Source organism: Equus caballus, chromosome 28 (genome assembly GCF_041296265.1).
Source record: "Equus caballus isolate H_3958 breed thoroughbred chromosome 28, TB-T2T, whole genome shotgun sequence".
Taxonomy (NCBI): Eukaryota; Metazoa; Chordata; class Mammalia; order Perissodactyla; family Equidae; genus Equus; species Equus caballus.
The window spans coordinates 12,665,508-12,689,626 of record NC_091711.1 but is presented as its reverse complement, the minus strand read 5'-3'; the positions used below and the strand labels follow the sequence as shown (position 1 = coordinate 12,689,626).

At 43.1% G+C, this 24,119-nt stretch overlaps 2 protein-coding genes across 3 annotated transcripts in view; one reads left to right on the top strand and one right to left on the bottom strand.

Annotated features, from left to right (window-relative positions):
* Nucleotides 1-918: 918 nt before the first annotated feature.
* Nucleotides 919-23,291, bottom strand: LOC138921157 (sterile alpha motif domain-containing protein 1-like). The gene is made up of 5 exons (XM_070253791.1): nt 23,065-23,291; nt 22,700-22,986; nt 21,800-21,912; nt 6,328-6,408; nt 919-1,511 (listed from the first exon to the last, which is right to left on the bottom strand). Exons 1-4 carry the CDS (start codon nt 23,289-23,291, stop codon nt 6,394-6,396), a joined length of 642 nt encoding a protein of 213 aa, XP_070109892.1. The 3' UTR covers nt 919-1,511; nt 6,328-6,393.
* PAWR (pro-apoptotic WT1 regulator) overlaps nt 22,612-24,119 on the top strand; it is a 109,395-nt gene continuing 107,887 nt past the window's right edge. The window contains exons 1-2 of one of the 2 annotated variants that reach the window (XM_070253895.1): nt 22,612-22,745; nt 23,238-23,887. In XM_070253895.1, the coding sequence (XP_070109996.1) occupies nt 23,360-23,887 (528 nt within the window). In that variant the 5' untranslated portion in view covers nt 22,612-22,745; nt 23,238-23,359. Of the gene's footprint in view, nt 22,746-22,976; nt 23,076-23,237; nt 23,888-24,119 lie in introns of those variants that run through there. The other variant, XM_070253896.1, reaches the window with a different exon arrangement.

Below are 24,119 nucleotides of genomic sequence, written 5' to 3'. Positions count from 1 at the left end.
GCTTTCCTGGTCCTTTGGTTGGAAAATGTGGGCTCTTTTTTTTGGTCTGTGCCTGTTGGTGTTACTGGGTTGTGGGCTTCTCCAGCACCCAATCCAGGATATGAGGCAAAAAGAAAACCCAAGGAATTCACCACCATGTCATTCCTTGTGTCCCAAGGTCACTGACTGGTCTGCCTTCTTCTCCCACCTTTCAGAGTCTATTTGTTTGTTTTATAGATAATGTGCAGAGTTTTAAGTTGTACTTAATGGGAGAAGTAGGGAAAAGTATATCTACTCTCTCTTCCCAGAAGTAGAAATCTCATTTCTGGCCTTTTTATCTCATGGTTTGAGGCAATAATCTCTACCCTATCGTAGAAAATAATAATAGAGGTATCTCAAAATGTGCAATTAGTGTCAAATGCAGAGGAGATTGTTATAGCTTAAGGATGCTACATGAAGCAAGAAGGACTTGAGTTTCCATCCTAATAAGTAAATGCCATCATATGAGTCTTGTAATTCTCCAAACATTATCTAATGAAGAGCTCAAAAATAATTATCCCGCCTTTAGCTTTTACCATGTGCTGGACACTATGTTGAATGTCTTACATTCACCACTTAATTAATGCTCTTAACAACCAATTGCAGTAAGCATTATTACAGCTATCTATTTTACAGTTGAGGGAAATGAGACTCAGAGATGAAGTAAATAAGCCAGGTCTTGCATTTGAACTGGGTCTGTCTGAAACCAATCACTGAACTTTAATCACTCTGCCATACTGACTCATTCCTCTCAAAGTCAAAACAAATGCGTGTAGACGGGACCTTCAGGCACCATCTGCCTATTCAAACCAAAACTACACTGCTGCAGATGATAGATATCGAAAAATATATGACACACGGTAATTTTGGAAGCAGAAACTTCAAAGTGAGATATGGAGATACCAAACAAGAAACGAACAAAAATATTTAATATAGAAGTGAAGGATTTTACTCCAGAGAATGTCACTTGCCTTCGTGTTCCTCAGTTTCTCTGTGGGAAGATGACGTGGGGAAACAAGCACTGTATGTTGAGTGTGATTTAAGATGCGCCAGCATTATGAATCACAAGACAATGAAATACTTTATGTGGCTTTAAAGCTCTTGAGCCTCAGGGTAAAATACATTCCTGGTCAATGAAGTGTTATGAGGTTGTGTCTGTTCTACCTTTTCAAGTTATGTAAAAGCACTTTTCCTATAACCATTAATGTTGTCCTTTCCATTAATCAAATGCATCACAATGATATCACCTTTGAGTTCATTCTTCTTCTCTTTGAACATATGGATCCCCAGGAGTGTCTTTCTAAATAAACACGTCTCACAATTATTTGAAGACTCAATCGAGGTGATCTTTTCTTGTTCATATTCTATCCGCTTATCTCCCAAATTTTCTGAGTCAATTTCAGCAAATGTTCTTGGTCTTTCTTCTACACCTTTTAAATTATATCACCTATAAGAACATTCTGGTTAGAAGAACATCTCCTTAGAGTTGAAGCCTGTGGATCAGAACAGCACTGTGTCAGAGCTATACAGAGACTTAAGAAAGGGAAATGGAGCATGAACTATCCCTTAAGATATATGGCACCCCCTTTACTAGGCTTCTGTCAACTCTTTCCTTGTCTCCCCTTCGTTGTAGTGATCAACAAAATATGTCTTTGTTTACCAAGAGACCAAACCCTACTTTTGTTTCATTTTTTTAAACACTTTTGTCACATAGAACTTTACAATTAGGAAGTATGATTTTATGCTACATTAAGAAATACTGTTAATATTTCTATATGGTACTCATTTTGAAATTACAACATTATTCATACATTTGAATTATATGAAACTGAGTGCATCTACAGAATTTGTATGATTTTAAAAATTCTAATAAGCTTTTTAAAAAAATTAACTAGGCAATGACTATTATAGAATATTCATGGATAAGTTTGTGAACTAAACAACATTTTAATCTCCTTTTTGAATTGGTTAATTTTAGGAAACTGTAAGAAGATATATTTGTAACATTGAGGTAAAAGTAATTAATTACTATTAATAGTAATAGCAACGATTTATTAAGCACTTAGTGACTTCTCTGTTGAGAATTTTATATAAATACTTTCTTTTACTTTTCACAACTATATGAATTCAGTACAATCTCTTGCACATTTTACAGATGAAAAAAGATGATGCTTAGAAAAGGTAAATAAATTCCCCCAAAGACAAACCCAGACCTATTTGACCCCAAAGCCTAATCTCCTCTAGTAAATCAATAAAAATCATCCGGAACTCCAAATTCCTATTGGCCCTCTCTTCAATGACTGCTAACTTCATGGTTTCTTTTCTGATTGAAGAAGGTTGACTAGTAGATTGACATTCATCTAGTAGAAACTTGGTTTCTGCTAAGGCACAGATCTAAGCTGATTACGGTTTTATTTCATTTAATCTACTCAAAAACCCAATGAAGTAAGTATGTTTTATTATTTTTCCCTTTTACAGGTGAAGAAACTGAGGTGGAAGAAATTTAAGTAAGTGGACGAAGATCACACAGTGAGTGGCATAAGCAGGATTCAATTATAGGAAGTCTGACTGAAATTCATGTCTTACCCAGTATGCTCGACAGCCCCTGGCTGATTCTGATGTCGAAGGATGGTCTTCAGTTTTGTTTAGTCTTTCAAAGCGTTAACATGGCATGAACTTATCTTTCACTTTTAGAAATACTCTCCCTCCATTTCCCCTTCCATTTTGCTCTTAGGTTTAATCGTATGAAATTGCTGATATTCACACATTTCCAAGAGGGCAATTTCTTATGGTTTGCATCATATGCTGGTCTTTCTCAATACAACTCTTTTCTTTCCCCACCTTGATTTCTTGAATACCCTTCTACTCTCTTTTATTGTTTTGTAACTCTGTAGATCAAACAACTAGAATAATACCATATAAGATAAGAAACTCGGGCCTCACCTTCCCAGTAACACAGGGCTATTGTCTTCTGACCTGCTCCCTTTTGAACACTGCTTTGTACATTTATTGTGATATTTATATTCTAACAACGTATGGCAACAGGGAAACCAGTCATGATTTTAGTGGTTCAGAGACTAATGAGTATGTTTTCCCTATTATTTATCCAGGTTTGAAAGAAACAAGCCAAAGGCAAAAATAAAGTTGGAAAATTTTTCAAAGTAAGTTTCTCCTTTTGACATCTTTCAATCAACATGTATTAAGTACCCCCAAGGTTCTGACACTCTGTGAGGCACTAGGGTGGAAAAGGACGTAAAATGGGGGGAAAATAATCACCTCGGCCCTAGAAGAATTTAAAGGACAACTTATTTACTTAACTATTAAGCTTTCTTTGGAATTTTCTGGTTTCTGACCATCTGTCCTTGAGAGAGAGTTATACAGAAAAATCTGCCGGGGGCTATTGCTGTCTCACCTTATTGTTGACTAACTTTGCAAATTACCAATTACGATTTTTTGAAATGGTTCATAAAATAATTTCTAATGATAAGCCATATGGCTCAACTGATTGTAAATCTGGACTCCTTTTCCTGGATACGGAGGTGGCTGACAAAAAGGCACTCCAAGTTCTGTGGTCACCCGGGTTGCTTGACCTCACAAACGTGGGTTGAGGGAACACTGTTGGCACAAAGGGTCCCGAGACCAGGGTCCTAGAATGCTCTGGGGCCCCACACAACACCAGTGGGCTTTACGCTGGGGGCTGAGGTGGGCAAGAGGGACCAAGCCTTTTCTTAAGCACTGACTCTTGTCAAAGTTGGAGTGATGGCTATTTCATAACTCTTCGATCACATATTATTTATTAAGGGTGGCTCTTGTTCAGTGCACATCATTTCCTTATTCATTTAGCAAACATTTGCTAAGGGCCTGCTTGTGTGCCAGGACCAATGCTAAATGTCGAGGACATGAAAATGAACAGATTATGGTTGTCGACCTTGAGGGGCTCACAATCCGGAAGTGTAAACAATGGTAAAATATGATGCAGGCTCAAGTAGGGGCCTGTGAGTCAACTGTGGCAGAGGACTGAGCACTTAGCTCCTGTGGAGTGGGCACAGTGGGCATCTGGGGAGCCAGCGGGTGGAGGAGGCGACGTGTGAGCTGATTCATGAAGGTAAGTAAGTGTTTTCAAGGCAGAAAAGGGAGCAAGGGAAGCTGCTACAGAAGAAGAGAATAAAATTTGTACATGCTGGTTGGTTTGTATGTCCCTGAACCTACTTGAAAAGGAGGCAGAGACAAGATTCCCAAGTTTGTTTAGGTTATGCTAAGGAGATAGCTTCACCCTGCAGCCAACTAGAGAAAAATGAAAGGTTTAAAGTGAATAGTGTGATCATCAGATTTATATTTTGCAATATCATTCTGCTTTTATTGCAGAGAATCACTTAGTGGTTAAGAAAGTTATCCATGGGGGCCAGCCCAGCTGCGTAGTGGTTAATTTCGTGTGCTCCACTTTGGTGGCTCAGGGTTCCTGGGTTTGGATCCCGGGCGTGGACCTACACACTGCTCATCAAGCCACACTGTAGCGGCATCCCACATACAAAAAATAGAGAAAGACTGGCAAAGATGTTAGCTCAGGGCCAATCTTCCTCACCAAAAAAATAAAAAGAAAGTCATCCAGGCTGGAACAGAGGAGAGTTTTCCAAAATGGGAAATAGGGAAAAAATTTAAGAGATTTGGGAGGTAGAAACTCCTGGGGCTGGTTACTGATAGGATGTGGGAGTGGAGAGAGGGTAGCCTATATGACCCCTAGGTTTCCAACCGAATGATAATGATAAAAACATATATTTTGTTAATTCTAAAAAGTACCATTTTTTTCACACTTAAACATCTCTGAAATTGAGACTCATCTTATAGCTAATGGTGTGTCTACTTAATTATTTAAGTAGTTTTTTTCTGTCTGTTATACAATAAATAATGGTGCATAGGCCACGTGATGACATCTTAGATTTAGTATAATACAGGAAATAAGATCAGGAACACAGGGAAAAGATCAGATTTGGGCAGGAGGGTAAAGAGGGAGGTCATCACCTAGGAGAGAGGAGGGGTGGTGCTTTTAACTATTATACATTACTTTATTTAACACAAATGCCACATTCCTGTTGTGCTGCACATGGAATGCTTGATTTTTCTAAGGAAATGGAACGTTCAACTCTGGTGTCTGGACACTGGGGGTGGAGGTCAGGTGACAGAGTGTGGGTTTGGAGCTAGCCTGGAAAGCTGGTTTACGGAAGAATGGGGCAATCTGTCCTTTTTTCCACTAACTTATCTTTTGTTGAGTTTGGCATCCTGCATTGTTAGAAGTCAATTATCAACAAAGCTCTTAATATAAATGAATATCTCCCTATTTTCAATCTTGTAGTACTTGTAGTAGTAAAGTGCAAAATACTTTAATTTATCCCCTTCTGAAAAATGAACGGGCAAGATCCTATCAGTGGAACAGCAGTCAGGACAGTCTGCTGCTATAATGCCCGAACCAGGCTCCACACATCTGTCCTTATCCTGCTGTAGGGCATTCCCCGCGTCGCCACCAGCGTGGTCATTTAAAACTGAAATCTCATGGCATTTCCTGGCTCAAAACCGTCCAGTGGTCCCCACCACCCTGAGAATGAAATCCACACTTCCCGCACCCTATGAGGTCGTATACAATCAGGGCGGCTTACCTCCCTGACCTGATCTTTTACTCCTCTCTCTGACATCCTTCCAGTCAGACCTGCCTTCCTGCCGAACCTGCAACAGCACCGACTTCTTCCCACCTCGGGACTCCTGTCCTTGTTGCTCTCTCTGCCTGGACTGTCCTTCCTCCAGATCCTCACATAGTTTTCTCCCTTCATTCGGGTCTCTGTCAGATGTTACTGTCCCAGTTAGGCGATGCTTGAACATTTAATCTAACACATCCAGTGGCCTGCACTGCCATTCTGGTTCCCTTCAGCCTGCTTCCTTTCTCGTGGTTGCGCTTAGCACAGCCTGCGATTATACATTTAATTGTTCACCGCAATAAAATGTAAAATACAAAAAGAACGCCTTTACCATGTGCTGGATTTGGGCCTGGCACACAGTAAGTGTGAAAGAGATAAGTCCTTATTAAGTGAATGCCGTAGTCTTCAATATCTGAACTAAATGTCGCCGTGCTAGGTGATAGTCTATGCTGCTCTCCATGCGTACCACGGCCACAGCTCTCTCTCAACAAAGTGGCCAAGATCCTTGTCACCACTCTCCGTGCTTTATATACTTTATATACTAAGATTCTAAGACCCTTGCCTCAGCCTATTAAACCAGAGATTGGGCCAAAAAACCAAAAACAAATATCTACTTACTTACTTGCTTATTTCTCCCAAGCGGGGTCCACAGACAGCAGCAGCAGCATCACCGGCGAGGTTCTCAGACCTACTGGATCAGAACCTGCATTTTTAACAAGATCCTTAGGTGATTCGTATGAGCATTAAAATTTGAGAAGCACCGATCTATAGCATTGTTTTTCAAATTGCAGAATTATGAAATCAATTTAGCAAGTCACAACCAGCAAGTTTTTAAATGAACAGAGCAGAATGGGATAGGATAAGACAAAGAACATAAAATAGAGTGCAAAACATGTACATTAAGTATTATCTTAAGAAACTATATGCATACATTCACGCATGAATAAGATCACAATGTAAAATACATTTATTACTGTGGATTGTGGTCAAAATGCTTGAAAGCTGCCGATCCACAGGATAGTCAGGAACTTGCAGTGAGAATTAGCCCATGGAGCAAAGTGATATTAGATTGTGACAGTTGAATCAATCAGCTCTCCTATGTAGAGTTTAGAGAATTAAAACAAAGGGATTGTTTTGACAACCTTTTCCAGACTATTAAAATTTTCCTACTTTTGTCTTATCACATGTAGACTAGTACATAGGTTATTCAACTCTATACTCCTACCACTGTAACCTCAAAGAAATCAGAGACTAACACGTCTAAAAGTCAGCAATTTGAGGCTTTGGAAATGTCCTTATCTCAACATACATGCTGTTTATGAATAACAGATTTAGAGGGTACAAGTGCCTTTTGGGCATTTTAAAATGGAAATAAAAAATAAAATAGCAGAAGATAGTGTGAATTTTAACCATAATTGATAAAGTCTCAGTATAAATCCAACTGTTAGCAATCCATAAATATATTTTTATAGTAATATGACATTTTGAAACTATGTGCATTCATCATTGTTTTAAAAGCTGATGTGTATGTCAGAGTAACTAGAGCCCCTCCTTTACTCAACAGACATTGCAACACACACAAGGTGACCTAGTTACCCAACACTCAGTCATTCAACAATCTTTTTTTAACATCTGTTACATTTAAGGCATTGGGGAGGATAAAGATGAAAGCCTTTGTGCAATCTCAAAGCAATTTTTCTAGACAGAAAACTTGAGTATTAATAGATTAGACAAACAGGGGCCAAATTTTTGTATATTTGAGAAAAAAAGAAATAGCCAAGTTTTGGCTAATTAGAGGCTGATGAGTTAGCGTTCTACTAGGTTATTGGGATTTCACATTCCCTTCCTATCCTTCTGTTTGGCAATTTCATTCTCCTCTGGAACATCCATTAAAGAATGAGCAATTTCAGAGCAAGACACTGAAACTTCTATCAATCAAATTTCCTTCTGGGACATTTTGCCTCTGTATATAGCCTGTAATGCTTGAGAAGATTAATTTCAAAAACCTCATATGTGTCAAAATGTTAGAACAGTGTGAGGATAGCAAAAAAGAATGAAACAGAGTAGCAACCACAGTGCCATGGTTTCTTGTCTCCCTCATTTTTCCAAATATCCTTACGATAAATCCCCATCACTGGACAGAACCTGTGCGTAAACCTCTTCACTTGCAAAAAGTTCAACCTCTGGTAAGCGCCCCAGATTTTCAGGATTAAGGACTTCCCAATGGGACTTCTGCTTCTAGCTACGACCAAGAAGCTGTATTACAGCAGCATTCCCATCAACATGAGGAATGAGTTCAGGGTCTTCTTGATCACCACTATTACTTAGGCAACAGAATTAGATAACACGAACACATAAACATAAAAGTTGGAAAAAGTGAAGCAAAATTATTATTTGCTGATGCTTTGATTGTTTACCCAGAAAACTCGAGAGAATCAAACGAAAAACTGTCAGAAACAATAAGAGAATGCAAAATTCATGTATGGAAACTAGTCTTTTATATAACCAATTAGAAGAAAAAAATGAAAAAATTTAAAAATATATATGACGTATGAAAAATTTATGTAAAGAGAACTAACATACTACTGAAGGACCAGAAAAAAAAAAAAAAGACATACCAAATGACATATCATGCTCTTATTAGGAAATTTCAGCATGACAAAGATGGTAATTCTTCCTAAATTTATCCATAAAATTAGTGCATCCCATAAAGACACCAAGTGGATTTATTTTGGAACTAGAAAAACTGATTCTAAAGTTCAAATGGAAAACAAGCAAATAAAAAGAGGCAGGGAAAGTCTAAAAAAATAAGAAAAACGAGATGCATTTTTCTATCAGATAGTAAACATATTTTAGAAGATAAAACATTTTAAAATCTGGTACTGGTGCATGTATAGAACAGCGCCTGGTACATATAACGCACATTTGTAGAATAAATGAATTTGATAGAAAATCCAAATTGGACTCACTTATTGGAATTCGGCATGTGAAAAAGTGGGATTTAAAAATCATGGAGAAAAGAGGAATTATTCTATAAATGGTGTTGGGACAACTGGGTAACCAGCTGGAAAAAAGATAATTGGAGCCATTCTTCACACCTTACACAGAATGAATTCCAAATGGATCATATATTCAAATATCTAAAAACAAACTGTAGGGCCAGCCCCAGTGGCCTAGTGGTTAAGTTTGACCCGCTCTGCTTGGGCAGCCTGGGTTCAGTTCCTGGGTGTGGACCTACACTGTGCGTCTGTCAGTGGCCATGCTGTGCCAGTGGCTCACATCACTGTAACAGCAACATACCAGAAACAACATGACTGTCTATCAATAGAGGACTCATTAAACAAATCATGGTAGACCCACTTGACAGAATGCTCCCGGGCCAATGAGGAAGGAGGTCTCCCTCTCTCCCTACCCGCCCTTTAGATCCCTGAAGCCACTCTCCAATTTCTACCCTCCCAGCACTGTGCTTTAGTTTTCTCCATAGCACTTATCACCATCTGGCTTACTGTATATATTTCATTGCTTATTTGGTTTTTATCTGTCTTTCCTGTACCTCTTCCACTAGAATATAAGTTCTACTAAGGCAGAGATTTTGCCTATTTTGTCCACTGCTATATCTTCACCACCTAAGAGTGCCTGGAGCATGGTAGACAATAAATACTTGTCAAATGAATGAATGAAAGAATGAATAAATATGGAAAGATCTCCAAAATCTTTTTTAAAGTGAAGAAAGCAGGATGCAGTAGTATTCTATTCTTTGTGTAAAAAAGTATGTACTTACATACGTACACATACACACGCAAACACATTCATATCCACACAAACGTACCTATGCTTGTCTCTGCACACACTTTCTGGAAGGATATGCAGGAAGCTGGGATGAGAGGTCATCCCTGGGAGCAGGGAAGCAGAACGCTGTGGCTGGTTGTCAGAAGTGGGAGGCAAATTTGATTTTTCACATTTTGCCCTTATTGGTTTTGAATATCATCCCACAAACATGTATTATGTAGTCAAAAACAGATTTCAAAAATTGCTGATTTAAAGAATAAACTGAAGAAAACAGGAGCTTCTGAAAGAGACAGAGAATGAATAGCCAGAGGCACAAGAGGCAGACGTGGAGAGCAGAGGGTTCCAGGGGTAGAAGGGAGTGGCTTCAGGGGGCTGGGAAAGGTCGCCCATGCCTCTGGCCCTGCCTCATCCTATGCCCGTGTCCCCTCCAGCCCACCCTTGTCTCCACTCCCAGCCTTCCAGGGGCACCACCTTCCCCATTCCTTGTAGACACTTCACACTTCCATACCTTTGCATAAGTGGTTCCATCCACTGCAGTGTGCTTTCCTCCCTTGTCTACTTAAAAAATCTCCTCTTCATTCTTGATGAAGCCATCTCTTTCCTCAGTCCGTGCTTCCACAGCAATTTGTTCTTATTTCTGTTTACCATCATTTTGTTTACAAGTTTTTTTTTGCAGATAGCCTTTTATGGTATCTATTTTTGTTGACATATGTGTTTACACACCTGCAAGCTCCTTGAAGGCAGGAGCTGTCGTTCATCTTTGTACTCCATTCCCTAAATAGTAACTTCAAGGAGCCCCTGAAATGTTCACTGAGTGAATGACTGTAATCCTTTTCTTCATGTAGCTTATATACTGACTTTAAATTTAGGAGCAATTTTTATTAGAAGATCTAGGGACTAGATATCTAGGGAGTGGCCCTAGAAAACGTTAGTCATTAGCATTCTATAACTGAAGTTATAGTAGAATGCCTACCAATAAAATTGCCCTGGGAGAATTAAACTTTAAAAAGCTCTGTAATTGGATTTTGCAGAGATATGCAAATTCACCTGGAAGAGGTCTGACCAACAAAATGTGACCATAACCAGATTAAAATCATTAGCACATACAAAGAGAGAAAGTGTCCATCATAGTAGAGTTAGTAGCCTCCTTAGCAAACCAGTTGGAATGCAAAGGTCCTAGGGAGAGCCATTCTGTTGTGTTCACTTTGGCAGAATTCTCCTTATTTGTGGAGATGAATGTCTCAGGCTCTCTCAGCAGAAGCCAATAAACACCGGATTCCTCTAATTAACCCCTCTTGTTCACTTTCCATATTTACCAAGTAAAACTTCCAGCTATGTGTTCACTCCCATGTAGGTCTGTTTTCTTGGAGGATACAAGCTGTTCAGGATGCCTTTAACATTCCTGTGTTTCTGACCTTCATAGTTTTCATTATAAATCAATGAGTTTTTTGGCTTTTGGACATCAGGCGAGCAGGCTACGTAAATGCGACTGTGTCCCTGAGACATCAAAATGCTCTTCCATTGCTGATGAATCAGAGTTGTGCATCCACAAAGCTGAGGGATCAAAGGCTGGTGATGGTACACACACCAAGGAATACTTCCCACCCCAAGCTGTCCCCACCTTCCAAGTCAAACCCTGGGAGACAGGCAGCTTACTTCCAGGCAGACTTGGAACACCATCCTGCCTGTGTGCAATTTGACAAATGTTTATACACGAAGCACCTGCCATGTGCAAGACACTGGGATGCAAAGACAGAGAGGGGAGGGGCTCCTCAGGAAGCCCAAGTTATATGGTCTGTCCAGTCCAGCTGTTCTTAGCCCTGAGAATCACTAATTACGAAGCCCTAAAATTTTGATGAAATAAAAACAAATCTTTCACCGAAAAGTGCTCAGAAGCTGAGTTGTTTGCTGTTTGCTTCCAGTTTATGTTATTGCATTGAAAATAAATTCCTTTGACATATATAAGGATGGGCTCTGGAATCAGACAGACATGTGCTGGAATATCTGGCTTTCTCATGTCCTAGCTGTGTGACACTGGACAAGTTGCCATGCCTCTACGCCTCTCTCTGTGGCTCAGTTTTCTGGTCTGTGAAAGGGAAGTAATATTGGTCTCCTCACAGGACTGTTTAAAGGGTTAAGTTAGACATTGTATGTGAAGCAATAGCACAGTGCCTAGCTTGTAGTAAGCAATGAATTACTGCTATACGTATTATGCAAGATATTTTCTTCATTAATTTGAATTAAATCCAGTGTCAACAAAATAAAAGGCAACTTCACACTTTATCTTAGCCAAAAGGCCTAGAAGCAATAAAAGGCAACTTCGACTTTACTCAATAGTAAAGTCCAGTGAAAGGCTCCTTTTGATTTGAATGAGAAGTTGGGTTATAGCATCTATGTCATACATTTGATTTCACTTTTTTTCTTTTATGGCCAGAAGTACTGAAAACATTGGGTCATATAGGTCTAAGAATATATTCCAAAACTGAGTTGAATTCATGCCTTATCGTCACCACTGTAAATTAAAGGAGCCATCTTTGGTATCCGTGTATCTTTGGTATATATCGTTGAAGCTTTTGTGGGCCAAAAGGATGATGAATTCATGTTTTAATTTTAAAGCCATCTGAGCAGAAGTAATGTTATCAAAAGAATTCTGTGGTGTTTTGGGGTACAGACGATTTCTGCTGGCAGAGAAACTAACAAGACTTTCTCAATGGGCTTCAGACCACAGAAAGTCCTTGTTCCTCATTGGAAAGTTTGCATTGTTGCTCTCATTCCATCTTTGCTTCCTGAAACGGCGGCTGAGCTGTAAGAGTTGGTGAGGTTTCTTTCAGCAGCATCCATAATGCTCTATGTGGGACCTTGAATCAAAAGATTTACCTTAGACTCATAGTTGAAAATATCTATGATGTAACAACACTAGGAATGAACTCCGCCCTGTTAAATTGTTATGAGAGGGTTTCTCTCTCTGTCTCTGTCTTTCTCTCTGCCTCTCTCTTTTGGGCACACATACAACTTATGCACGAAGTTCAATCACATACTTTAAGATTTGTTCTTTGGAAAGTCAGTGGACTCTAATAGAGAAGAGCTTCATATTCTGATCTCTTTTCTAGTCAAAATTTCTTAAAAAGGCTGAAGTCAGGACGAGGCTCTGATAAAGTCAATAACTTTCACAGCAATAGACAAGACTCCTTTCAGAATTGCTGGCACAGCCTAATTCCTGTTGATGCTGAGAGCAATGAGTCATGACAATGTGTGGCACGTCTTCAGCAGAGCAGCCCAACCAGGCGTGTCCCTGAGCTTCTCAGGTGCTCCATCTGTGCCCAGAGAACCAAAACGTTCTGTCCATACAAACTTTTTCTTGACAGACATTTTTTTCACCATTTGGAGAAAGACAATGGCTTGTCAAGTTTCCGAAAGGGGATCAGAAAAATTGGAATACTTCAATGAGCAGCCCCAGTGTGCAAATACAGAACGATAGCGAAGAGCTGGTTACCATGAGAGGCACCAGCAGCTTCATCCAGTTGTTTGCCTGGTGAAAGAAAGTGGTTTAGGAGCCCATTTAGGGACCTAGGGATATTAGAAGAAAGGTCAATCATTCTAAAAGGAATTGTGCCTTTTGAAATTGGCATGGATTCAGTTGCCTTCTTTTGCCCCAAGCCATAAACCATTTCAAATATTTCCGGAGGACATGGGTTCACTAAGTTTTCTACAATTTTGTCTCTTCCATTGCTGGGTGAAAAAAAAAAAAAAAAGAAAGAATAGGGCCATTTTAAGGATGCTCCAAGACACAGTGGGCAAGTCCAATTTTGTTAAAGTTTCTGTCTTTTAAAATCAAACCTTTTCTTATGAAACAACTTATACAAGTCTAGGCATTTTCCTTTAAAAATTATTTTAGATTTTATCATATATCAAACATATGAAAGTACAGAAAATAATACAATAATAGCCTAGGTACCACTGAGATTTAACAAATGTTAATATTTTGCAACATTTTTCTCAGATCTCTTTTCTTTTTAAAGAAATAAAACATAAATAACAGCAACATTACAGCTCCTACATATTTTCCCTCCATCTGTCCTTAGAAGCAACTAATAAACAGAATTTGGTGTGTTTGTGTTTATATCACAAAAGTATGTATCTGTCAAAATATATATATATTTGCATTATTGTACATTTTAGAAATTTATATGAATAGTATCATACTTTACTTATTCGTTTGAAACTTTTTGCTTGTGTGTGAGGAAGACTGGCCCTGAGCTAATATCTGTTGCCAATCTTCCTCTTTTTGTTTGAGGAAGATTGTCACTGAGCTAACAACTGTGCCAATCTTCCCTTATTTTGTATGTGGGATGCAGCCACAGCATAGCTTGATGAGTGCTGTGTATGTCCATGCCTGGGATCTGAACTCGCGAACCCCAGGTCGCCAAAGCAGAGTGCACAACCTTAACAACTACACCACCGGGTGGGCCCCCTGAAACTTGTTTTTAATGATGTTTCTGATATACTATAAATGTGCCATTGGACTAATAAACTATAATTTATATATCCAGTCTCCTGCTAACTACAGGTAGTTTTTCCATTTTCCCACTACTACAATCAGTGCTGCAGTGAACAATTCTGTCATGTGTCCCTGTGTATATGTCAAGGTTTCTCTAAGGTACATACCTAACAGTGCAGTGGCTGGGTTGTCAGGAAATCATATCTTCCACTCAAGCAGGTAAAAGTCAAAACAGCGTGTTCCTCTACTCTCAACACTCATAAGACCAAATGTGCGTGGGGTTTTCCTACACTAACTGATTCTCTGACTCTGGACACCAACTGAAGGTCCTACAATTCAATTATAACACTAACCATCCAGAGTTAGCACAGACCCCAGAGGTTAATGGCTCAGTCCCACGGATTGCCACGGTAACTAAAGACAACTCTCCCGAGAATTTTGACTGTGAACATGAACAGAGAAATAGGACATTGACCACACTGGATTCTAGAGTCAAGGGCAGGTTTTATCTTGAAGAGGGTGTGGTATTCAGAATAATGGCCCCCAAAGAGTTCTAGGCCCTAATCCCGGGAACCTGCTAATCTAATAAATTATGTAGCAAAGAGAATTCAAGTTGAAAATGGAATTAAGGCTGCTAATGAGCTGACTTTAAAATAGAGAGAGTATCCTGGATTATCCAGGTGATCCCAATGTAATCACAAGGATCGTTAAAAGTAGAAGAGGGATCTTTGGAATTCGTGACTATGGAAGAAAGGCACAGAGAGATGTGGTGTTGCCTGCTTTGAAAGAACCACGAGCCAAGGAATGTGGGTGGTCTCTAGAAGCTGGAAAGGGCAAAGAAATGGATCCTCCTAGAGAGTCTCCAGAGAGGAACGCAGCCCTGCTGCCCCTTCATTTTAGCCCAGTGAGACCATGGAGGACTTCTATCTATAGAGCTGCAAGAGGAGACAGGTTGTTTAAAATGCCAAGGCTGTGGAAATTTGTTATGGCAGTAAATGAAAAACCAATACAGAGAGGATTACTAGAGTTCATTTGCATGCTGAAGGGAATAATTTTTTTTTTGCTGCTTTATTTCCCAACCCCCTCCTCCCCCCGTACATAGTTGTATATCTTAGTTGCAGGTCCTTTTAGTTGTGGGATGTGGGATGCCACCTCAACGTGGCCTGACAAGCGGTGCCATGTCCGCGCCCAGGATCCAAACCCTGGGCCACCGCAGCGGAGCATGGGAACTTAACCACTCGGCCACGGAGCCGGCCCCAGAAGGGAATAATTTAGTAGAGGAGAAACTGATTATGCACAAGAGGCGAGTATAATTGTAGGAGCAAAACCCTTGAAAGGGGAAAGACATAGGTGGCAGGACTGCCTTTGAAAAGAGGAGAGAACTTCATCCCAAAGTAAGAAGACAGGGTAGGAAAAGTGCGGAGGAAAGTGGGTAGAGCTGTTTTAGGAAGATGAGGAACTCCACTCTGATCGGTCCTACTTTAGACAGTGAAGCAGGAAGGCAAGTTCATCACCTGAGAGCGAGGGTGGGATGAGGAGGTGGTGAAGATTTAAAGAACTGATTCCAACTAGTCATTTTGGAGCACAGGAGAGCAAGTTTCCTAGGATTGCAGGATATCAGAAAGTGGGGACTGCCCGGCTGAGACTACGGTCCTGCACTTAAAGTAGGGTTGGGAAGATGCCTCACTGTTTTTAATTGACCTTACTGAGCTGGGCGGGTGCAGGCACAGAGGAGGCGATAAAGATCAACTTTAGAATCTAAGCTGAGTAAGGAAATTAGGACATGAAAAGGAGTGAAAGAACATGAAAAATTGGTAGGATCCATTAGATCAGAAAATGGTTGGAGTGGAGATGCTAGAGTTAGGGTGCTAGAGGCGTACCATGTAGCAGTTGGAAAAGGCAATGTTGACAGTGAGAATTTCGAGGTGCATTGGCTGGTGATGACGAAGTCAAGAAACTAACTGGGAATGCCAGACTAAAGGGAGGTGAAGAGGAAATGGTTTGGGGAGTGAGGAGGGCAAGTATCTGAGATGCCAGGAGATTGGATAGATTATCTCTGTCATGTTATCACTAAGAACTGACACACATAGGGGAAGAAGACAGCCAGGAGCTAAGGTCCTCAGGAAGTGGGAGTGACTGGGAAGTTGGTTGATGACAGCAATAAGGAGGGTGTTCCTCGGAGGGGTTGATGAGTCTGATGGCATTCAAGCCAGTCTGTGGCTGGCATTCTTCCGGTCATCAGATGTGGAAAATAAGCAGAGAATTCTGTTTTTATTGACATGTAGTCAAAACACAAGTTCTCCCCCATTAGGAATATATTCAATAACACAAGGTATAAAGTTATAAATGCTCAGTGCATTATTTTCTTTTTTGATGACAACAGTATGAAATAGAATTCATCAGAGTTCCCGTGTTTGTGGTACACAAATCTACACATTTGTACCACACATAGTGGATACATCTGTGGGTGAACTTATATATTTTATGCATCAATAAATAATAAAATCAATAACCAAAGTGCAAATAATGTTATAGAAATATTTCAGAGAGTAAATTAATGAACAATTTAGGTCATTTTTCTTGGTTTGGTGATATTTATGGTATTTTTCAATTTTTAAAAATTTATAATTTTTTGATTTCTTGCTCATTCTAAATATTTATTTTCTTACCTATTCTTCTTCTTAAGGTCACCTAAATTGTATGAGTTTCAGGCACCACAAAACCAAGATCTTTCTTGGATAGGTCACAAATCTGGCCTAAGATTACTTGCAGTCAATTGAAAAAGGGAAAACTCACTAACCATATAACACATAGTTTTATATGGTTAAAAAAAGAATAGCAAAAGAGAAATACAACTGTGCTTTTTTTTTTTTTGAGGAAGATTAGCCCCGAGCTAACATCTGCTGCCAATCCTCCTCTTTTTGCTGAGGAAGACTGGCCCTGAGCTAACATCCGTGCCCATCTTCCTCTATTTTATATGTGGGACACCTGCCACAGCATGGCTTGCCAAGTGGTGCGTAGGTCCACACCCGGGATCCACACTGGCGATACCCCGGGCTGCCAAAGTGTGTGAACTTAACTGCTGTACCACTGGGCTGGCCTCAAAATACAACTATTCTTAATAGTAATGGTACACATTTATTCCTAGGTTTTAGATAGGAACGTTATCTAATGTAGTGGGCCCCATCTTCAAAATCAGCCTACAGAAAATACAACACATTTTATAGAGCCCTTTCTAATAGTGTCAGTCAATAGGGGCTTACAATGTAATTCAATGAGGGGGGAAATAAGATGAGGAGGTATGTACTGGTGCGGCCTTATCACACATTAGATTTCAAAATATCTGGAAATCTACAAAATGGATGGATTGGACTTGTTAAACACAATAGATTGAACACACGTGTATCTCTATGCCCTCCAGTAACTTCACTAAAATAAAAGAAAAATGATAAACCAGTAACAACAAAGAGGATGGCAGTTGAGAACAAAATTCTGGAAGACGGTAAACAGACAGACTTTAGCAGAGCAGAGAAAGGCGAATTCTAACACCTGCAAGAGACAAAGCAAGTAAGAAGTAATCCTTTTTGTCCTGAATAACACTGAAGAAAGCTCAGAAACTGGAGGCAGCAGCATACACCTCTGAAGGAGAGCAAAGGATGGGGGTATAAACAGAAACATTAGTTGAAAATCCGCAAAAGAAACAGTCAGATTCTCAAGTCCTGTCTGCAAGGCCCAGCAGAAGGAGGCTGCCTCCCCTGATCCTGGCAGAGGCCTGGAAGGTCACACTCTGCAGATGGGGGATCACAATGTACTGAACTTGAGCACACCAGGCATACTGAGCACGGGGACTGAGTGAAACCTGTATATGGAGTAATGAGACCCTCCCAACCCCCTTCCCTAGTTGGCATCTGGAACAGTTGGTAACTGGCAACATAGGCAGAAACACAGTTTCTCTCAGGGAAACTCACCTGGCCAAAGGAAAGGCCCCATAGAGGCTTCCAGAAAATGCCTGTGGCCAAACACCAGCCCCCTAAATGAGAAGCACCTGTCAACAAGCTCTGCTTTTTTTCACAGAAGAGCAGCCAGTCAGCTTTTCAGGGCTTCAGTCTTAAATATGAATGAACAGCAGACTGAGGAGGAAATCCTCTAGATGAAGACTAAAACAATCAAAAAGCAAAAAAGGAACATATAGGTGAGAAACACAGTGCAGGACCAGCAGAAGACAAGGGAAAGACATTTCCTTAGGGAGAGAAAAGATGATGGATCTGTGACCTAAGAACAGGATGCTATGGAAAAAGAACATTTAGACAGTAAGAAGCAGCTCTCAGAAAAAAATAGTGGCAGGAACAGGAAATTCAAAGGAAAGATTGGCGTATAAAGTGGCGGAAATTTCACTGAAAGTAGAATAATGTGCCAAAGAGATGGAAACTAGGAGAGAAAAGATTAAAAGTTTACTGGAGAACTCCCAGAAGTCCAACATTTATTTAACAGGAGTTCCAGAAAGAGAACAGATAAACTGGAAAGGAAGACCTATCAAAGACATCAGATAAGGAAATTTCCCAACTGAAAGGCAGATGGCAGATTGAAAGGGCCCACCGAGTGCCTAACATAATAATGAAAAAGACCAAATCAGGGCAAATCTTCAAGACATTTCAGAAGATCTGGGTAAGAAGATCCAAAAACTTCCAGAGAGAAAGGAATCAGAATATCATTGGGTTTCTCAACAGAACTCCACAAACTAGAAAACAACATAGTGATGCATTCAAAATTATGAAGGAAAATGATTTCTAGCCTAGAGTGCTGTGTCCCACCAGACGATGAATTAAGTGTGGAGATTAATTAAACACGTTTTCCAAATGCAAGGTCTCCAGGAACGTATGATCCTATCTCCAGAATATACTGAGGAGGCACTCCACTAAAATGAGGGGAAAAAACAAGAAAAAGGACAACATGGGATTCAGGAAATGAGGAGTCTGCACAAGAAATGATTCCTAAGACGTGAGGGAAGCATAATCTCAGGATGACCAGAGAGCCCCGAGCCTTAAAATCAATCCAGGATAGAGAGGGGAATGGAGGGCTGCAGGAGAGACGTCTCCAAGGAAAAGAGCAACAGAAGTGACATTACCCGACATGGTTAACTGCATTGAGAGGAGGAAACTTGGAGTATAAATTTGTGACTGGTCTATAGAAAAATACTAGGCCAACGATTAAAAAAACAAGGCAAGCTTGAACTCCAGGAAAAAGAAATAGTTGTGCAACAAGGAAAAACAGGTAAAAAAAAGTCATTACAGTACACTGCATGGCTCGGCTGTGAACAACACGTGCATGGTCATAACACAATGAACACTGAGTTTTATTGAATAAAAATCTTGATGTAAATATAGTAGGAGTTTAGGAATAAGAAAAGCGTATATGTAGCTAGTGTATGAGAGCTAAATTTTCTTCTATATTAGGAAGTCACTAAAGGACATTTAAAAATGGAAAAAATCAAGAAGTAGAAGAGTAGATAAGGACATTTAAAAATTAAATATGAAGCTCTGTATTAGCAGAAATAGTTAAGAGTTCAAAGGTCCAGGAGGAGGTTTGGGAGTGAGAAGGGGCTTGCTGGCTCTCGTTATAGTCTTTGTGGAACTAAAGTATTTAACTTTTAAAACTATGTACATCTATTATTCTCCTTTTAGATGGTGAATTGGATATGCTACAGAGATATTTGCATTGAAGGCAAAATGGCTATTTCTCAATATCCTATTATTTATGTCAACACATACGAATAGGATATTTCACACCATAGCTAATCCATTGCCTGGAAAACATTAAGTCTTAACATTTAGAATAAATTTCACTCTGAGACATTAAAATGAATCTCTTCATTTATTTTGTCAGCATAATCATATCTCTCTTTATTATTTAGGGCAAGTGGGTCACCAAAATTAGTTATTTTAGACTGATTCAGAGGTTCTCAACTGGGCAGGATTTTGCCCCCAAGTAACATTTGACATAGTCACAACTGGAATTGGGGGCAGCTACTGGTACCGAGGGGGTAGAAGCTAAGGATGCTGCTAAACATCCTACAATGGACAGGACAACCCTCCAAACAAAGGAGTATCCAGTCCCCAATGTCAATAGTGCTGCAGTTGAGAAACCAAGCTCCGAGTCTCTGAGGATTATTTCATCAGAACGCTCTACATAAAGATTGATGATATGCAAACATTTTGCAATTGAGGACTGACTCAGATAAATATCTTGGTGCAATGTTGGAAGCTGTCTGGCTGTGAAATATCTCTTTGGGAATATTGAGAATGGTAAGGTAAAGACAAAAGTTATAATAAATGATAATAATACAAAGTGCTTTGTACCTCAATAATCTCTTTCATCCATGGTTCCTAGGGCACTTTATAGAGTAATAACTACTCTAGTACTCACATACTACCTTTTATCTCAGGCACTTTCACAACACTCACAATGCAGGAAGTATTATTATCCCCATTTTATATGTAAGTAAACAGAGGCACAAATGTTGAGCAACTTGTCCAAAGCCACACAAGTCAGTAGTAGCCAAAATTCCTGACTCAGAGCCTGTTAATACTAAGAAAACTAGTCTAAGAGACACAGTGATAAATTTATGTGGCATCAGTGTTATCCTAGTTCATTCAAAGTCTATCATTTTCCAGTTTATATTGTGTATTCAGTACCTTATCCTTTTTGCCTGCCTCCCTGCAACCTCCCACTTCTTATCGACCCTGGACTCTAACTAATTGATATCCTATTAATAAAAGGACTATATTTGGGGCCAGCCTGGTGGTGCAGCAGTTCTGTTTCAGAGTCCTGGGGTTCACCGGTTCAGATCCCAGGTGCGAACGTATGAACTGCTTGGCAAGCCATGCTTTGGTAGGCGTCCCATATATAAAGTAGAGGAAGATGGGCACGGATGTTAGCTCAGAGCCAGTCTTCCTCAGCAAAAAGAGGAGGATTGGTGGCAGATGTTAGCTCGGGCTAATCTTCTTCTTCTTCAAAAAAGGACTGTATTTACGGAGTACTTTCCTTGAACCAAGCACACAACATGCAGTGTCAATTCTTACAACAGCTTAAAAATAATATGCCATTATTGCTGATTTTTATAGTAAAGAAAGCTGCGTTTCAGAGAATTTAAACAAGACCAAGATCTTTCTGGTACTAATATGTTTGTGTCCAGGCAGAATACATCCTTTTTTTCACTATCTCCTGCAGCCCCTCCAAGCATGTTACTGTGAAGCTTTTTAATGTCCAACCCTCCCTTCCCCTCTTAAAACTCAAAAAACAAAACACTGAGTCTGAATTGAGGGTTTTCAGGTGGCGCTCCCACGTGGGTACCAGCCAGGCTCACCCTTTTAAATCTATCCCCAAGGAAGGCCTTTACTCTTCTAAGAATTTTTCCAGAGCTCTCTCCCAGTTACCCACATGTTCACCCCAAGAACCAGACCAAAGACCAGAACTGCATTACTTTCCCTCTAAGAAATAAATAGCACGTGAATCACTTTCTCCTGTTCTCATTCCTGTCGCAGGCACACAGTGCACGCCCACCAGGCGCCACCTGGATGAAACAGGAATACTAAGTAGGAAGAAAGATTTGTTAGGTAAGAGTGTGACTCAGGGCTCGCCTACTTTTCACAAAACAGTGACCTGGCATTTGTACATTTGTGCCCTACAACAATGATGTGCCCGGCATACCCGGACAGAGTGGGGTCAATCCTTCAGGTGTCTATCAGTGGCAGCCCACCCAGCCCCCTCCAGAAATCTTAGATGACTTGCAGCTCTGGGTAAGACTTACCCTAGGGCGTGTTAAGGATGGAGAAACAGACAAGCACCGCCCCAGCTCATATCTACTCAGCATCAGCGCAGCTTTAGAACTTCGGGAGGGAGCTTTGCTGCTAAATTCACTGTCTGCAAAGAGGAGGTGGAGAGACAGGGTTAAGAGGAAAACTCCAAATACGATTGGGATGCAATACAACACACTGTGGAAGTGTTTTAAATTTTCTCCTCCAAGGCTAAGATAATAGTAGCCCCGTAATAATTCACTGATCATTTAAGCCCCTCCTCTGAGCCGACCCTTTCACCAGAAGACCACAGACTTTTCTTAGAAGGAGGATGCTGGGTTTATTTCAATTCTTTCTGTTCTCCTGCCTGCCACCCTAGAGCATCTGAAAAGGGGTCAGCGACGAGAAAAGGGACGCGCGTGTGTCTTCCCATCCTGGCTAGTCTGGCCCTGAATCATCGCAAGTGGATGGTACTTCCCCACCAAGAATGTGCCTTGTACTTAAAAGGAAGAGTGGCGGGAGCCGCGAGAGGCGGAGAAGAAGCGCGGGCCGAGGGCGCGCAGGGCCGCTCCCGCCCCGGGGTCAGAGGCGCCGCCACGCCACCGGCCGCGGGGCCGCGAGCGCAGGAATGTGCGGGCTGGCGGGCGGGTTCGGGGCGGGCGGGGGCGGCGGCGCCGCGCACCTGAGCGCCGGGGGCGGGGCTGCAGCGGGCACGCCCTCCCGCGCGCCGCGCCCCTCGCGCCCGCCTCGGCCCTTTCCGCCCGCGCTTCGGCGCCGCTCGGCTCCCCTCCGCGCGCGCGCGCCCTCCCTCTCGCCGTCTCGCCTCCCTCGCTCCCTCCCAGCCCGGGAGAGCCGCGAGCTCGAGCCCCGAGGCTGCTGGCGCTGCTGTGTCCCGCGCGGCCGCGGCGGCTCACCTGGGCGCCCGCTCCCGGCCCCGCGCCTTCCCCCACCTCCTCCCAGGTAAGCGGCTGCCCTGGCCGCCGGGCTCACGCGCGCCCGTCCCTCCGCTCCCGGGACAGCGGGGGTCCTCCGGAGTCCGGCCGCCTCCTCGGGCAGGCTAGGGGCTCGGCGCCTCGCCCGGGCCTGGGGGCGGGGACGGGGACCCCGGGCCGGCGCGGGCCGGAGCGAGGGGAGGGCGCTGCGACGGGCCGACAGGTGGCGGGGTCTGGCCCTGGTCCCCCGAGCGCCGCAGGCGCTGACTCTGGTGGGGATGGGGCGGGCGGGCCGGGGGAGGGGTCAGGCCGTCTCTCCTCCCCTCTAGGGGCGGCGACCGTCGGGCCCGCCGTGTAGGTGCGTCGGAGAAACTCTGCGGGGTGGGGACTCGGCGGTCGCGGCTGGCGGGGACCAGCGGGCGCGTCGGGGGGCTCGGAGGGGCGCGGCGGCGGGGCAGACCTCGGGCCGGCCGGGGACCTGACGCCTCCTTCCCCCGCCCCCTTTTGTGTTTCCCCGCAGAGCGGCCGCCGGGAGAGCCGCGACCGCCCCCGCGGCGGGCTCGTCCCCTCGCATCCTCCGGGCCGCGGGCAGGAAGAGGCGGCGGCGGCCGCAGGGCAGAGCCGGCCGGCCCCGTTGGGAATATGGCGACCGGTGGCTACCGGGCGGGCAGCGGCGGCGGCGGCAGCACCACCGACTTCCTGGAGGAGTGGAAGGCCAAGCGCGAGAAGATGCGCGCCAAGCAGAACCCCGCGGGCGCGGCCGCCCCGGGCGGCGGCGGCGGCGGCGGCGACGCGGCCGGGAAGCCCCCGGCTGGGGCTCTGGGTACCTCGGCGGCCGCCGCGGCCAACGAGCTCAACAACAACCTCGCGGGCGGCGCGGCCGCACCTGCCGGCTCCGGGCCCGGGGGCGTGAACTGCGCCGGCGGCCCCGCGGCGCTGACCCGGGTGGGCCCCGGCCCGCGGCGCCCCGAGGACGAGCCCCCCTCCGCTGCCGCCGCCGCCGCCGCGGGGGCCCCGCCGGCCCGGGGCGATCCGGAGGAGCGGGACGGCGCCCCGGACAAGGGCAAGAGCTCGGGCCCCAGCGCCAGGAAAGGCAAGGGGCAGATCGAGAAGAGGAAGCTGCGGGAGAAGCGGCGCTCCACCGGCGTGGTCAACATCCCCGCCGCAGAGGTGAGCGCGGGGGCGCGGCCGCCGCCGCTTCCTCCCCGAGCGCCCGGGCCCGGGCCGCGCGTTCCCGCTCCAGCTGGTCCTTCGCATCCTTGCCCCGGGCTTGGTGGGCAGGGGCTGAGGGGTTTACTGCCGACAAATGCTTCCTGGGAGAAGTTCCCCAAACCCAAAGTGGGACACATGCCTTTTAGGCTTCCTGGCTAAGGTCTCAGCCCCAGGATCCTCCTCCTGAGTG